This window comes from Mustela nivalis (genome assembly GCF_964662115.1).
Source record: "Mustela nivalis genome assembly, chromosome: 8".
In the NCBI taxonomy this organism is placed as follows: Eukaryota; Metazoa; Chordata; class Mammalia; order Carnivora; family Mustelidae; genus Mustela; species Mustela nivalis.
Genome location: NC_139027.1, coordinates 49,959,550 through 49,977,711, shown reverse-complemented (window position 1 = coordinate 49,977,711; position 18,162 = coordinate 49,959,550). Strand labels below are relative to the sequence as shown.

Here is an 18,162-nt window from a genome sequence, read left to right as displayed (position 1 = left end):
AGCCCAGGAATTATACTTGTTAGAAAATGATTTTAAGTCAACTGTCTTAATTATTCTCAAAGAGCTAAAGAAAGCCATGATTTAAAAAACTGAAGAAAACCAAAAAAAGGAGGCTTCATCAAATAGAGACATCCACTTGAACAGACTGAGGGTTTTAGAGGGGAGGGGGATGGGGAGACGGGGAAGCCTGGTGATGGGTATTAAAAAGGGCACATATTGTATGGAGGACTGGGTGTTATACGTAAACAATGAATCTCGGAATACTACATCGAATACTAAAGATGTATGGTGACTAATATAACTCAATAAAAGTTGAAGGTTTCAGTAGCAGATTTGAGTAGGCAGGACAAAGAATCCATAAATTTGAAGATAATTGAGATTATAAAGTCTGAGGCCCAAAAAGAGAAAAGAATGAAGAACAATGAACAGAGCCATGAGATATAATCAATTGCACCTCACAACCCCAGTGCACTTCTTCCTGCCCACAGGTACTGTCTCTGTGCTTTAATAAAACCACCTTTTTCCACCAGAAACAAAACCAAAAAACAGCCAAGAGATACCATCAAGCATACCAACATGTGTAATAATGAAAATCCTGGGAGGAGAGAGAAAAAAGAGAAAGGAGCAGAGGCAATATTTGAGGAAGAAGTTGTTGAGAACTCCCAAATTTGATGTAAATTACCTATCTATACATCTTAAAAAGCTTAATGAACTCCAAGCAGAATCAAGAAAGAGTTCTTCACTGAGACTCATTGTAGTCAAACTGTCAAAAACCAAAGACAGGAAGTCTTTTAAGCAGCAGTAAAGAACTATATCATCACTTACAAAGGGATCTTAAGTAAGATTAAAGGTCAGCTTCTCTTTAGAAACCATAGAGGATGGGCACCTGGGTGGCTCAGTGCGTTAATGCTTTTGGTTCCAGTTATGATCTCAGGGTCCTGGGATCAAGCCCTGAATCAGGCTTTCTGCTCAGCAGGAAGCCTGCTTCCCCTTCTCTCTGCCTGCTGCTCTGCCTACTTGTACTCGCTTTCTCTCTCAAATAAAATCTTGAAAAGAAAGAAACCATGGAGGCTAATAAGGAGTGGGGTGATGTATTTACAGTATGTTTAAAAACAAAAACAAAAAAGCAAAATCCTCCTAACAATTCTACATCTGGCTAAATTGTCTTTCAAAATGTGCAAGAATTTAAGACTAGATAAACATTGACTTAGGGAATTTGTCATGCAAGAAACGCTCTAGGAGGGCACCTGGGTGGCTCAGTGGGTTAAGCCACTGCCTTCGGCTCAGGTCATGATCTCAGGGTCCTGGGATCAAGTCCCGCATCAGGCTCTCTGCTCAGCAGGGAGCCTGCTTCCTCCTCTCTCTCTCTCTGCCTGCCTCTCTGCCTACTTGTGATCTCTCTCTGTCAAATAAATAAATAAAAAATCTTAAAAAAAAAAAAAAAGAACCGCTCTAGGAAGTCATTCAGGGGAAATGAAAGGACACTAGATAGCAACTCAAAGCCATGTAAAAAAAATAAAGGACAGTGATACCACTTCAAACTTACTAGGGTAGCTATATTTTAAGAAAATGAAAAATAAAAAGTCTTGTCAAGGACATAGAGAAGTTGGAACCCTTGTGACAGAGAAATTGGAACCCTTGTACATTGCTGGTGGAAATGAAAAGTAGTGCAGCCACTGTGAGAAACAGCTTTGTGGTTCCTCAGGTAAACAGGATAGCAAATAATAATAACTAGTCCCTGCAATTCTACTACTATGTGTGTACCCAAAACAATTGGAAACAGATGTTCAAGCTAAAATTGTACATAAGTTTTCACAGCAGCACTGTTTACAAAATCCAAAAGGTAGAAACAGCTTAATGTTCATCAACAAATAAAGGAAGTATGGCATATTCAATACAATGGAATATTACTCAGCCATAAATAAGTACAGTTTTTTGATACATGCTACAATATAGGTGAACCTTGAAAACATGCTAAGTAGAAAGAACCTAGATATGACACATACCATTTCATCTATAGGTAATAGCCAGAGTAGGTAAATTTATAGAGACAAAATCTTATTAGAAGTTACCAAATGCTGAAGAATAAGGAGAAAAGGGATAGAAATTGCTTCATGGATACAGGTTTCCTCTGAGGTTGATAAAAATGTTGTAGAACTAGGTAGAAGTGATGGTTACACACTGGATAAGAGTGTTCGAAATGCTACTGAATTATACATGTTAAAGTGGTTAACTTCATGTAATGCAAATTTTGCTTTGATAAAACATTTGCATAAAAATTGATTAATATATTCTATATGTGGGGTCTCTTATCTTTTGCATTTCTCCATTAAACATTCTTCTAAAAGAATATATTTTAAAGCTCTTTTATACACCTACGTACACAGTATTGTTGCATAGGCTCACTGTTGTATATATTTAGGTCGTTTTGAATATAAATGAAATTAACATCCCAGTAGGTTTAATAAGGTTGACTTTAAATTTGTAGCAAGGTTTTCAAGTGTTTCCAGAAAACATTTAAAAATAACTCTCAGAATACTTGTTGGTTCTAATACAAATAGATGTTTTTCAGCTAGTTTTTTAAAAGTTTTTGGTTTTGGGGCATCTGGGTGGCTCAGTGGGTTAAACCTCTGCCTTTGGCTCAGGTCATGATATTAGGGTTCTGAGATCAACTCCCACATTGGGCTCTCTGCTCAGCAGGGAGCTTCCTTCCTCACCTCCAACCCCACCTTCCTCTCTGCCTACTTGTGATCTCTCTCTCTGTCAAATAAATTAAAAATTTTTGGTTATGAGATCTTAAAACTATGAACAACTTAAAAAATTATCCCTCTTAGATAATTCTGTGGTAATTTTTAAATATTTCTAAAATTTTATGCTCAACCTTATAGTAACCCTTATGTATTTCTTAAAACATTTGTTTCCATAAGTTTCATTTTCAAGGAAATTTTGCATGACTAGTAATCCATGTTTGATTTCTTTGTAGGGAGTAGATTTTTGCTGTTAGTGCTAGATGATTATGTTTGCAGGCATACACGTGTGTGTTTCATTTTATGTGTGTTTAATTTTATGGGACAGGGCAAAACTATTTTTCTGGTTTGTGACATTGAAGTCTGTGACTTCTGGTAGTAAACTGAGCAATGAGAATAACATAAGCTGATAAACTCAAAAAGATCTTATAAGTGAAATTTGTAATTGAGAAATTATCTCTGGAAATTAATAAAGGACATGTATCAGCTAAAGAGTACTTTTGTAACCTCAGTACAATTTTTATAAGGTTCACCCATTTAAAGTATATAATTCTGGTTTTTTTTTACTGCACTGTGTAATGTTCAATAATTAATTTTAGAACATTTTTTAAATTTTTATTTATTTATTTGACAGACAGAAATCACAAGTGCAGAGAGGCAGGCAGAGAGAGAGGAGGAAGCAGGCTCCCTGCTGAGCAGAGAGCCCGATGCTGGGCTCAATCCCTGGACCCCGAGATCATGACCTGAGGTGAAGGCAGAGGCTTTAACCCACTGAGCCACCCAGGCATCCCTGATATTAGAACATTTTTATTATCCCCTCTCCTCCCCTTAATTCTCCTAGCCCTGGGTAAAAACTAATCCACTTTCTCTATGGATTTGCCTCTTCTGGAAATTTGATATAAATGGAATCGTATTTGATCTTTTATGACTGCCTTTGAATTCCATATGTTTTTAAGATTCACCCATGTTGTATAGCAGCATGAGTACTTTCTTTTTATTGCCAAATAATATTGCTTTGTATAGATACTACTTACCCATTCACCAGTTGATCTACATTTGCTTTTTCCTACTGTTTTGCTCTGTGAACAGTGGAGGCAGGAACATAAGTGTACAAGTTTTTAAGTGGTCATGTTTTCATATCTTCTGTGTACATACCTAAGAGTGGACCTTCTGGAACAAATGTTCAGCATTTTAAGGCACAATAAATAGTTTTCCAGTGTAACTGCACCATTTTACATTCCTATTAGCAGTGTATGAGGGTTCCAGTTTCTCCACATTCTTTCTGACTTATTTTCTTTTTGATTATAGTAGTTCTATTGATTGTAAAATATCATTGGGTTTTTTAAATTTTCTAATGATTAATAATGTTGAACATCTCATGTGCTTGTCATTCTTTGCAAAATTTATCTTTGCAAAAATGTCTGTTCCAATCCTTTGCCCATTTTAATTTATTTTTTTTTTAAAAGATTTTATTTATTTATTTTACAGAGAGAGATCACAAGTAGGCAGAGAGGCAGGCAGAGAGAGAGAGAGGAGGAAGCAGTCTCCTGCTGAGCAGAGAGCCCGATGCGGGACTCGATCCCAGGACCCTGAGATCATGACCTGAGCCGAAGGCAGCGGCTTAACCCACTGAGCCACCCAAGCGCCCCTGCTCATTTAAATTTAAATTTTTTTATTTTTATGTTATTTTATGTTTTTATTTAAATTCTAGTTAATTAACATACAGTGTAATATCAGTTTCAGGTATACAGTATAGTGATTCAGCACTTGCATGCAACAAGTGCTCGTCACAAGGGCACTTTTTTCCCCCTTCCTTTGTCCATTTTAAAATAATTTGTCTTTCTGACTGTTGAAAATTAAGATTATTCTGAATATTAGTCAGATGTACTGCAGATATTTTCTCCTATTCTGTGTGCTGTCATTCCACTTTTTTGATGGTGACATTTGAAGCACAAGTTTTTTATTTTGATGAAATCCGACTTACACTTCTCCTTTATTGCTTATGCTTTTGGTGTTATAGTAAGAAATCATGGCATAACTCAGAATTACAAAGGTTTATCTTTTTTGAAAGATATTTGGTTTTTGTTTTTATATTTAGGTCTGTGATTCCTTTTTAAGGCAATAAAAAATTTATCTTTGAAAATTCTGTAAAATACGCATAACATAAAGTTTACCATCTTAACTTTTTTTTAAAGCTTTTATTTCTTTGACTCTCCTGTTCAGCGTCATCATGGCGACCAGCACCGTGTGCCCAGCCTGTTTCTCTCTCCCTGTTTATGTCCCCCTTGGAGGGCAGTGCCTGTATCTTTTCCATTCTCTGTTTCTAGTTAGGTGCTCAATAAATATTTTTGAATAAATATATGAGTACGAGTATGGCCCAAGAGTTGTTTTCAGTATTTCTACTAAGAATGTAAAGTCAGGGCAGCTGCTTCCTTTCCCATCCTGCCTGTCACCCTCAAGTTCTAATTTCTCTCAGTTCTAAGTTTTAAATGCACATGCATCCTCCTCTTGCACCTCCTCCGTGAAACCCCCTAATTCCCTGTATAACATCTCCAGTTCTCCTGATCTTTTGGAGAACATTTGAAGAGAAGTTTGAGAAATGCAAAATCAAGTTACCTGTAAATGAGCCCTCTCAGCCAATAGAAATAAATTAGATGACCAAATCCCAGCCAACAGAGAGGGAGGGCTCATGGTGCCTTCCTTTTATACATTTAGTTCTTTTTCATTATAAAGGAAATACATATATATTTTTTTAAGATTTTTATTTATTTACTTGACAGAGATCACAAGTAGGCAGAGAGGCAGGCAGAGAGAGGGGAGAGGAAGCAGGCTCCCCGCAGAGCAGAGAGCCCGATGCGGGGCTCGATCCCAGAACCCTGGGATCATGACCTGAGCCGAAGGCAGAGGCTTTAACCCACTGAGCCACCCAGATGCCCCAGGAAATACATATTTCTTAAAAAAAAAAAAAAGATTTTATTTATTTGAGAGAGAGAGAGAATGAGCACAAGCAAGGGGAAGGGTAGAGGAAGAGGGAGAAGTAGACTCTCTGTTGAGTAGGAAGCCCAGTTCAGGGCTTGATCCCAGGACCCTAGGGCCATGACCTGAGCCAAAGGCAGATACTTAATTGACTGTGCCACCCAAGTGCCCCCATCTTAACTACTTTAAGTATGCAATTCAGTTGTGCTAACAATATTCACACTGTTGTACAATTGATCTCCAGAACTCTTCTAAGAAAACTAAAATTATATCCATTAAACCATAACTTCTCATTTCCTTTTTTCCCCAACCACTGACAACCACCATTCTAATTTCTTTGTCTATGAATTTTACTCCTTTAAGTGTCTCATAAAGTGTGATCATAACAGTATTTTTTTGTTACTATCTTACTTTGCTTAGCATTATGTCCTCAAGTTTTATCCATGTTGTAGCACGTGTCAGTTTCTTTCCTTTTTAAGGCTAATTTTCCATTGTATGTATATTCTACATTTCATTCATCTATTCATTCATCAGTGGACACTTGAGTTGCTTTCATCTTTTGATTATTTGTGAATAGTGCTGCTATGAACATGAGTGTAGAGATAACTCCTTGAGACCCTACTTTTTAGTTTTTTTGGAGGTACAGGCCCAAAAGTGGAATTGCTAGGGTCATTCTATTTTTAAGTTTTTATGGAACTGTCACATATATGCAATTGTATATATTATACAGGTTCATATACTTGTGCTGCCTATACCCATAGAGGTAATTTTTATGTATGGATTGCAAATTCATTCTTTACACATGAATAATCAGTTGTCCTAGCATTGAAAAGACTGTTGTTTTCCCATGAATTTTCTTGGCTCCTTCATTGAAAATCAAGTCACCATAAATGTTAGTGTTTATTTATGGACCATCAGTTCTGTTCCCTTGATCTGTATATTTATCCTGTGCCAGTATTACCCTGTTTAGATTACCTGTTTAGTAAGTTTTGATATCAGAAAGTGAGTCCTCCAACTTTGTCCATCCTTTTTTAGGGTTGGTTTGTCTACTATGGATCCCTTGAATTTCTACATGAATTTTAGGATATGTTTGTCAGATTTTTGAAAAAAAAAAGAAGCAGCAGCAGCCAGGTGGGATTTTTTTTTTTTTCCCAGCATAGCAGTATTCATTATTTTTTTCACCACACCCAGTGCTCCATGCAATTCGTGCCCTCTATAATACCCACCACCTGGTACCCCAACCTCCCACCCCCCCTGCCACTTCAAACTGCTCAGATTGTTTTTCAGAGTCCATAGTCTCTCATGATTCACCTCCCCTTCCAGTTTCTCCCAACTGCCCTCTCCTCTCTAACTCCCCTTGTCCTCCATGCTATTTGTTATGCTCCACAAATAAGTGAAACCATATGATAATTGACTCTATCTGCTTGACTTATTTCACTCAGCATAATCTCTTCCAGTCGCCAGGTGGGATTTTTGATAGGAATTGCCTTGAACCAATAAATCAATATGGGGAGTATTGCTATTTAGCAGTATTATCTTTAAATACATTGGGTCAGTTTTCCATTTGTTTGATTGCCATAATGTTTTTTCAACAGTGTTCTATAGTGTGCTAGTTTTATATTTATTTTGGTAAATATGTTCTTAGGTATTTTATTTTTTGTGCTATTGTAAATAGAATTGTTTTTTTAAGTTTCATTTTTGGATTGTTTGCTGTAAAAGTACAGTTGAGTTTTGTATATTGAGCTTGAATCCTGCAACTTTCCTGAGCTTGTTTCTTACAATCTGGTTGGTTTTGTGTGGTTTCCTTGGAATTTTTTATATGAAGATCTTGTCATTTGCAAATACAATTTTACTTCTTCCTTTCCAATCTGGATTTCTTTAATTTCTATCCAGATTGTCCTGGGGAGGACATACAGTATGATGTTGAAGATAGGAGGAAGAATGGACATACTTGACTTATTCTTGTCCGAGGGGAAATCATCTAGTCTTCAACCATTTGGTATCATTTAATAATATTGTTTCCTCCAGTCCATAAACATGGAATATATTTTCATTTTTCATTTGTGTCATCTTCAGTTTCTTTAGGTGTTTTTTACAGCTTTCAGTTAGGTCTTAAGCCTCCTTGGTTAATTTTAATCCTAGGACTTTTATTATTATTGGTTCGTTTGTAAATAGGATTATTTTCTTAATATCCCTTTCTGCTACTTCATTATTAGCATATAGAAATGCATCAGATTTCTGTGTATTAATTTTGTGTCCTACTTTACTGAATTAATTTTTCAGTTCTTACTAGAGATTTTTTGGTGGAGTCATTAGGATTTTCTTTATACAGTATTATGTCATCTACAAATAGTGAAGATTTTACTTTTTCTTGTCTTGCTGCTGTAGCTAGGACTTCCAGTATCTATGTTGAATTAAACTGGTGAAACTGGATATCCTGATCTTGTTCCTGACCCTAGGGGAAAATTTTCCTGCTCTCAGTTTCTCACCATTGAGTATGTTAGCTGTGGGATTTTCATATGTGGCCTTTATAATGTTGAGGTATGTTCTCTCTAAACCTACTTTGTTGAGGGTTTTTATCATGAATGGATGTTGTATTTTATCAGATGCTTTTTGTGCATTTATTGGGATGATCTTATGGTTTTATTCTTTCTCTTTTTAATATAATAATGCTACAAACAATGAATGGTTCAACCAAGAAATCAAAGAGGAAATCAGAGAATACACGGAGACAAATGAAAATGAAAACACAGTGATTCAGAATCTTTGGGATACAGCTAAAACAGTTCTCAGAGGGTAGATTATAGTAGTACAGGCCTACTTCAAGAAGCAAGAAAAATCTCAAAGAATCTAACCTTACACCTAAAGGATCTAGAAAAAGAACAAAGTCCAGAGCCAGTGGAATGAAGGAAATAATAAAAATTAGAGCAGAAGTAAATGAAATAGAGATTTAAGAAACAATAGACCTGATCAATGAAACCAGGAAATAGTTCTTTGAAAAGATTAACAAACTTGATAATCCTTTAGTAAGACTTACCAAAAAAAGAAGAGAGGATTCAATAAATAATAAAATCAGAAATAAATAATATCAGAAATGAAGGAGGAGAAATAACAACCAATACCACAGAAATGCAAAGAATTATAAGAATATTATTAAAAACTATATGCCAACAAATTGGGCAACCTAGAAGAAATGGATAAATTCCTAAGAAACATATCACCTTCCAAAACTGACTCAGGAAAAAAAACAGAAAATTTGAACAGACCAATTACTAGCAATGAAATTGAATCAGTAATAAACTCCCAACAAACAAAAGTCCAGGACCTGGTGGATTCACAGGTTAATTCTACCAGTCATTTAAAGAAGAGTTAATACCTATTCTCAAACCATTCCAGAAAATAGAAGAAGGAAACTTTAAGATTCATTCCATAATGCCACATTACCGTGATACGAAAATTGTATAAAGACATTACAGAAAAATAGTACTGTGGGCCAGTATGTCTTATGAACATAGATGCAGAAATCTTTGACAAAATATTAGCAACCTCAATCTAATAATACATTAAATATAATTATTCACCATGATTAAGTGGGATTTATTCCTAGGATGCGAGTGTGGTTAAATATTTGCAAATAAATCAACATGATACATTACATTAACATGCAAAAGGATAAAAACCATATGGTCATCTCAGTAGATGAGTTTTTAAAAATTATTTTATTTCATATTTAAATTCAATTAACATTTAAGGCTACCTTATGGTTTCAGAGGTAGAGGTCAGTGATTCATCAGTCTTATATAACACCCAGTGTTCATTACATCACATGCCCTCCTTGATGTCCATCACTCAGTTACCCCATCCCTCCATCCCTACCCTCTTCCAGTGTTTTCTATGATTATGAGTCTCATATGGTTTGTGTCCATCTCTGGTTTCATCTTGTTTTATTTTTTTCCTCTCTTTTTCTATGATCCTCTGTTTTGTTTCTTAAATTCCACAAATGAGTAAGATCATATGATAATTATCTTTCTGTTATTGACTTATTTTGCTTAGCATATCCTCTAGTTCCATCCACATTGTTGCAAATGACAAGATTTCTATTATTTTTTTTTTTTTTAAGATTTTATTTATTTGACAGACAGGATCACAAGTAGGCAGAGAGGCAGGCAGAGAGAGAGGGAAGCAGGCTCCCTGCTGAGCAGAGAGTCCGATCCAGGGCTCCATCCCAGGACACTGGGACCATGACCTGAGCTGAAAGCAGAGGCTTTAACCCACTGAGCAACCCAGGTGCCCCAAGATTTCTTTCTTTCCTTTTAAAAAAAAATTTTTTTTAAGATATCATTTTCTTGATGGCTGACTAATATTCTGGTGTGTCTCTGCATCTTCACCAACATCTGTCATTTTCTGACTTGTTAATTTTAGCCATTCTGACTGGTGTGAAGTGATAACTCATTGTGTTTTTGATTTGTATTTTCCTGATGCCTAGTGATGTTGAACATTTTTTCATGTTGGCCATTTGTATGTCTTCTTTGGAGAAATGTCTGTTCATGTCTTCTGCCCATTTCTTGCCTGAATTATTTCTTTCAGTTTGATAAGTTCTTTATAGATTTTGGGTACTAGTTTTTTATCTGATATGTCATTTGAAAATATCTTCTTCTATTCTGTTGGTTGTCTCTTGATTTTGTCAACTGTTTCCTTCGCTGTGCAAAAGCAGTCATAGTTTTAATTTGCATTTCCTTAATGTAAATGGTATTGAACACATTGTTACACCCCTATGCCCCATCTCTGTTCTAGTAAGAGAAATGCTGGGGTTTTATTCATTTTTCTGATTGGGTTGTCTTTTTTTTTTTTTAAAGCTATTAAGGTTTCAACGTCCTTATGTGTGTTAGATACAGGTCTTTATTGGATATAAGGCTTGGAAAATTTTCTTCCAGCCTATAGCTGGGAGAGAGAGGGACCCATCATTGCTGCTGTAAGGAAAAGTCCAGTTACCCTGTGTGGTCTCCACACAGGAAGGGGTAGCTCCTTACCAGACATCATGGGTTAAAAATAGGTCCTGGGCCCCTGCTTGGCCTTCTCTAATACCTTGGCTTAGATGTTGGGGTGTCTTGTCATTTAGCAAGGATAGAGGTTTAGGCTCCTCATTTAGCCTTTTCTGATATGAGAAAAACAGGTGTCCCCCCCCCCCCCCATCGTGGTGTTTGGCTGGAATAGAGCAGTTATGGTCTAAAAGTTTTCTGTCTTGTTAGACTTTGCTTTTACTGTTTTGTTTGTATTGTTTTGTTTTTTTTAAGCTAATGAGGGTGGGTTTTTATTAGAGACTTTGTCTATGCCCCTTTTTTCCTGTGTTGCTGGCCTCTTTAGCTCCTAAATCCGGAATATATGAGTTACCAAGAAAACCCAGGGATTTCACTACCATGTCCTTCCTCTGGTCCCAGAATCCCTAGCACACCTGCCTTCTCTCCATCTTTCAGATAATTCTTATGTTTTTTTATATATAATGTCTAGGACTTTTAGTTACACTTATCAGACAAATAGGAGAAGGTACAACTACTCCATTACATCAGAAGTGACAGCATAATTTTAGGTATTTTTATTTGAAATCAAATGTGGCTGTTACCATCACATAGGATGCCAGGTAATGACTTCATAGGTAAGACAGAAATCTCAAAGAAGTTTTATCTTTATTGTAGCTTAGCTTCTGATCCAGTACCCCAGAAAGAAGTACTCATTCTTTTTCCTATTTTTAGGAATAGTCCTTTACTTATTCTTTTTTTTTTTTTAAAGACTTTATTTATTTGAGAAAGAGAGACAACGAGAGAGAGCATGGAAGGGGAGAAGGTCAGAGGGAGAAGCAGACTCCCCATGGAGCTGGGAGCCCGATGCGGGACTTGATCCTGAGACCCCAGGATCATGACCTGAGCCAAAGGCAGTTGCTTAACCAACTGAGCCACCCAGATGCCCCTCCTTTCCTTATTTTTATTAGTATAATATTAGGGTATAGACCAAGCTTCTGTAACAAAGAGACCCCCAAATGCAATGGCTCACATATGGTATTTTATTTTCCTTTTTTATAGTAGTCTAGGATAGGAAGAGGAGCTCTGTTCCTTAAAGGTATCCAAAGACCCAAGCAGACTTGGCAGCTAAGCCATTTGCACACTTGGCTTCTGAGATTGTTCTAGATATTACCATTTTCAGCTGGCAAGAGTAATGCTGATAATAGTGATGGTGATAGTAGGGGAACATCGAGGTCAAGAATTTGATTTTCTAAGGACAGGAGGCAGAATTTATACTTACTGCTTTTGCTTATATACCATTGGCCTAAACTTAGTCATAACGGTCATACCTAGGTAAAGGAACCTGGAAAGGTATCCAGTTTTGTGGCCATGTGACCAGCAAAAGTTGGGGTAAGGGACCTCTGTTACTAAAAGCAAATAGCTGAGAATACTGAGGGACCAAAGTAGTCTTTACTTTTGTTAGTTTAGTGAAACATTTTTGAAAAAAAATTTTAAGATTTTATTTATTTGACACAGAGATCACAAGTAAGCCGAGAGGCAGACAGAGGGAGAGGGGGAATCAGGCTCCCTGCTGAGCAGAGAGCCCAATGTGGGGCTTGAGATCATGACCGGAGCCGAGAGCAGAGGCTTAACCCACTGAGCCACCCAGGCACCCCTAGTGAAACATTTTTAGAAGAAATTAGCAATGTGGTCTTACATACACAGACATTTCTCCAAAGAAGGCATGGAAATGGCTAATAGACACAAGAAAAAATGCTCATCATCACTAGCCATCAGGGAGATTCAAATCAAAACCACATTGAGATACCACCTTACACCAGTTAGAATGGCCAAAATTAGCAAGACAGGAAACAACGTGTATTGTAGAGGATGTGGAGAAAGGGGAACCTTCTTACACTGTTGGTGCGAATGCAAGTTGGTGCAGTCACTTTGGGAAATAGCATGGAGCTTCCCTATGACCCTGCAATTGTACTGCTGGGTATTTACCCGAAAGATACAGATGTAGTGAAAAGAAGGGCCATCTGTACCCCAATGTTCATAGCAGAAATGGACACAGTTGCCAAGCTTTGGAAGGAACCAGGGTGCCCTTCAATGGACGAATGGATAAAGAAGATATGGCCCATATATACTATGGAGTATTATGCCTCCATCAGAAAGGATGAACACCCACCTTTTTTTAAGAACATGGATGGGACTGGAAGAGATTATGCTAAGTGATATAAGTTAAGCAGAGAGATTCAATTATCATATGGTTTCTCTTGCTTATGGAGCATTAGGAATAACATGGAGGACATGGGGAAAATGAGAGGAGAAGGGAGTTGGGGGAAATGAGAGAGGGACATGAACCATGAGAAACTGTGGACTCTTAGAATCAATCCGAGGGTTTTGGAGGGGGGGTGGTTGGGTGAGCCTGGTGGTGGGTTTTATGGAAGGCATGAGTTGCGTGGAGCACTGGGTGTGGCATAAACAATGAATTCTGTTACACTGAAAAGAAATTTTAAAAAAATTTTAAAAAGAAAAAATAGTAAATGTACCGTTCGGGGGGGGAACTATGTGGTCTTAGTTATCATGAGCCATTTTATCCTATAGTTAACTGTCCTTTTTGTTATGTTCCTACCTGTTTTATTGTAATAGATCAACAGGACCTTTGTGGTCAAATCTTAGCCTGGATTATGTAACTGGTTTATATAAGTATTCGGACTAAAAGTAAATGTAAGAACTTGTTTATATCTTCTAGGGTGTACGAAGTCCACGGGGAATAGGATGCAAGCCAGAAGCTGTATGTAGTCACATTATTATTGAGAGCCATGAAAAAGGATGTTTCAGGACTCTAACTGCTGAACAACCACAATTGGATAGTCACCCTTGTGTTTTCAGATCTGCTGACCCCTCAGAAATGATCAGAGGACAACGGAGTCCATCATCATGGAGAACCAGACACATCGACCTTTCCAAATCACTAGACCAGAGTAACCCCCATTTCAAAGTTTGGAATTCCTTGCAGTTACGAAGTCATTCCCCATTTCAAAACTTTTCAGCTGATGACTTCAGAATTAGCCAGGATCTTCGAATGCCATTCCATGAAAAGATAGACCCTTGGCTCTCAGAATTAGTAGAACCTGCTTCTGTGCCATCTGAAGAAATGGATTGTCATTCTTCATCACAAATGCTGCCCCCAGAACCCTTGAAAAAGTTAACTACTTCCATCACTTTTTCATCTCACCGACATTCTAAATGCTTTTCAGATTCCTCTGTTTTTAAGGTTGGTGTTACTGAAGGTAGCCAATGTACTGGAGCCTCTGTGGGGGTATTTAATTCTCATTTCACTGAAGAGCAAAATCCTCCCAAAAATCTAGAACAGAGATCCTCTTCCCCTTCGTCATTTAAAATTGTTAGTCATTCACCAGATAAAGCTGTGACTATCTTAGCAGAAAGTGGTAGACAAAGCCAAAAACTATCTGTTGAACATTCTCAGCAAGAAGAAGAACTCTTAGAAAGATCAGATTTTAAAGGCAGTGATTCTGAGCCCAGTACCAGTGAAAAGGGTAGCAATGTCAAGGAAGTTCATTTTTCTGATAACCATACCTTCATTAGAATGAGCAGACCTAGTTCCACACTAGGAGTAAAAGAGAAGAATGTAACTATAACTCCAGATATTGCTTCGCACATTATTCTTGAACAACGAGAGCTCTTTGAACCAAGCAAAGCCTCACATGCGGATCACCATGTGAGAAACCATTCTCCCCCTCCTCAACATCAAGATTACATAGCTCCAAACCTTCCTTGTCGCATTTTTCTTGAAAAACGAGAACTCTTTGAACAAAGCAAAACCCCACATTTAGATCATCAAATGAGAGAAAACCACTGTCCCTTTCCTCAAAGTCAGGATTATATAGCTTCAGACATTCCTTCTTCCATTTTTCTTGAACAACGTCAGCTCTTTGAACAAAGCAAAACCCCAGATGTAGATCACATGGGAAAATACCATTCCCCTCTTCCTCAAGGTCAGGATTATATAGTAGAAAAGAATAACCAGCATAAGTTTAAATCATACATTTCCAGTATGATAAATGTTGAAGCCAAATTCAATAATGTGGTGTCCCAGTCAGCCCCAAATCAGTGTACATTAGTAACATCTGCATCTACTCCACCCACAAATAGAAAGGCACTTTCTTGTGTTCGTATAACTCTTTATCCCAAGACTTCTTCCAAGTTGGATAGTGGAACCTTAGATAAAAGTTTTCACTCATTGGATCCTGCTTCTAAAACAAGGATGAATAGTGAGTTTAACTCTGACCTACAAACTATATCTTCAAGATCATTGGAACCAACCTCCAAATTATTGACCGGTAAACCTGTAGCACAGAATCAACAATCTTTAGGTTTTCTAGGACCTAAATCTTCACCGGACTTCCAAGTTGTACAGTCTCCTCCTCCAGATAGTGATACTATTTCCCAGGACTTGAAAACCATACTTTTTCAGAATAGCCAGATAGTAACTTCAAGGCAAACACAAGTGAACATTTCAGATTTGGAAGGATATTCCAGTTCAGAAGGGACTCCGGTATCTGCAGATCGGTGAGTCTCAATGCGATGACAAGCAAGCTGATGGAATTTGGGATAGAGGGTTTTAAATACTTAAGCAAATGTAAGTTCTTGGGGGAAAGGCAGTACAGTTTTTCTTAGGGGAGGTTGTAACTGACTATTCTTCTAGAAGTCTTTCAAGACATAAATGCCTAGGTAAAAGAGAATGTCTGAAAGTAATGTATTTATAATTTCAGAGGGCTTTTGACAAGACTTGGCATTGAGTGTTTCAAAACATCACATTACTTTGGGAAGAGTCTTTGATCATCCCATCGTACAATTTACTAATTGTTTATTGTATTGGAAATATGCTGAACACCAGGCTTTGGGATATGTGCATGTGCTCACTCTCTTGCTTGTTTCTGCATGTTCTCTCTCTCTCCCTTCTTGGTTTCCATTTCATGATTCTCCTTAAATATTTAGTATTTATAATGAAAAGTAACTTTCCAGCAGAGAATCTTGGCTTACATCACTTTAGTCAAGTTATCAAGGGTAACATCACCAGTAATGCATGTCAATATAATGTTCTCTTTGATGTGATACCCCACTTTACAGTGTATTATAGGGAAGGAAACCCAGGTCAGGACTAAATGCATTACATTTATACTATTCAGACTAATTTTAAGACTATCATTAATTCAGTTTTACATTTTGAATCCTTTAAAATACAGCTAAACAGAATTACCCTGCGTGTTTCACGGTCTACCTGATAGTTGAGAAAGCAGCATATCGTAGTGAAGAGCCTGGGCTCGTAAAGAAGGAAGGGAAAAAAAGGTTTGTTCAGCATCCACGTGTGGTGGTCACGGCAGTGAGGGACTTCTGTATGTTATCTCATTTAATGCTCATGATAACCCTATGAGGTAGGTTTTTTATTCTCTGGGAAACCAAGATGCTAATATTGCTACTTTGTCAGCAGACAGTATGGTCTCACGTAATGCTGGGTTGGGGGGGGGGGGTTGGCCTTTTTTTTTTTTTTTTTAAAAATATTTATTTATTTATTTATTTTTTGAGGGTGGGAAGGGTCAGGGGAGAGGGAGAGAAAATCTCAAGCAGGCTCACCTGAGCCATCCAGGTGCCCCCACACATACTGCTGTTTTTGAAGAGGCATTCTAGTGCAGTCTGTTTAAAGCAAGAGGTCATTCACTGCATGGTAGCGTCTCCCCAAACCTTGAACCCTGCTTTCAGCTTCTCTATCAGCTATTCTCCTGGACAAGTCATTTAATATCTTTGGTACTCATATGTGGATAATGGTGGGAGGAAAGGCTTGAAAAGCTGCCGGAAGGCCCCTTATAGCTCTAAAACTTAGTGATTTAGATTGAATTGGGCCTGAAAAACAGGGTCAGTCTCTGCTTTCAGTATTATAATACTGAATTAGAGTTGAATTCCTCAAATGAGAAGAAAATAATAGGTGACTATAAATATAAACTAATAATAATGCCATTTGTCTAGAACGTACTAAATGCCATCTGTTATAGTAGATGTGGATATCATTTTATACTTAATATAAACATCAGGATTTTAAAATCCTTAATACTTGGAGAAATTTAATGTTTGGCCCAATACCAGTGCTTGACTATTGTTAAGTGTTAAACGGTGGCATTTGAATCTAGTTTGTCTCACTCCAGAGTCCATAGTAGTTCAAAGGGTACCTGGGTGGCTTAGTTGGTTAAGCATCTCCCTTCAGCTTTGGTCATGACCCCAGAGTCCCAGGATGGAGCCCCACATTGGCCTTCCCTCTCAGCAGGGAGTCTGCTTCTTTCTCTGACCCTCCGCCCTCTTGTGCTCTCTCCCTCAAATAAATAAAATCTTTAGAAAAAACAACAGTAATTCAAACCACACACACACACACACACACACACACACACACACTAATCTGTATACATATGTGTATATACATATGAATAAAATGTGTAAGTATGTGTATATTGTTTTAAAACTTCTTAATTTTGAGATTAAGTTTACAGAGGTATTAGAAAAATAGGAAGATTTCTTGTATTATTTATTGCTGTGTAACATATTACTCTAAAATGTAGCAGCTTAAAACAATATTAATATGAGTTTCTATGAGTCAGAGATCTGGGTGAGGCTTAGCTGGGTGCTTTGGGCCCAGGGTCTCTTATAGGGTTGCAAACAAGGTATTGCCTGCAGCTGTAGTCCCATATTGAGGCTTGATTGAGAGGATATGCTTCCAGGCTTGTTCACATGGCTACTGGCCAGAGGCATCATTCCCTTCCTTCCATAAGGCAGCACAAATATGACAGCCAGATGTTCCTCAGAGTGAACATGTGAGAGAACAAGGAAGGATACCCAAAACAAATGTCATAGTCTTTGCAACCTAACTTTCTATGTGAATCTCACCACTTCTGCCACTTTCTCTTCAGTAGAAATGAATCACTATTTACTCAAGGATTCGGGGTTACACAAGGGTGTAAATACCAGGATTCAGAGATCATTGAGGAATATCTTAGAGGGTGCCAATATATCCTTTACCAAAGATTCCTCTATGTTAACATCTTGCCATAACATCATAACCATAAAACATTTAACCAAAACTAAGAAACTATCCTTCATATAAAATTATACCTAAAATATAAACTGATTTGGTTTGGATTTCACCTGATTTTTCCACAATTGAACATTTTTTGCTTCAGATCCAACCCAAGATTCCACCAAGATTCCACCTTGTGTTACAGTTGTCATGTCAACTTTATTTCCTCCACTCTGTGGCTGACCTTGTTTTTATGACATTGACACTGAAGAGAAGTGATTACTTATTTTGGAGAAAGTTTTTACTTAGTTTTACTTGATGTCTGAGGAGTATATTGAGATTATGCTTT

At 37.4% G+C, this 18,162-nt stretch overlaps 1 protein-coding gene across 7 annotated transcripts in view; it reads left to right on the top strand.

The window, feature by feature from the left end:
* The window catches only part of ALMS1 (ALMS1 centrosome and basal body associated protein), a 199,489-nt gene that overhangs the window by 84,575 nt on the left and 96,752 nt on the right, over positions 1–18,162 (top strand). For all 7 annotated transcript variants that reach the window (XM_082743952.1, XM_082743954.1, XM_082743950.1 and 4 more), the window contains one exon: positions 13,479–15,319. In XM_082743952.1, coding sequence (XP_082600078.1) covers positions 13,479–15,319 — 1,841 coding nt within the window. The remainder of the gene's footprint in view (positions 1–13,478; positions 15,320–18,162) is intronic.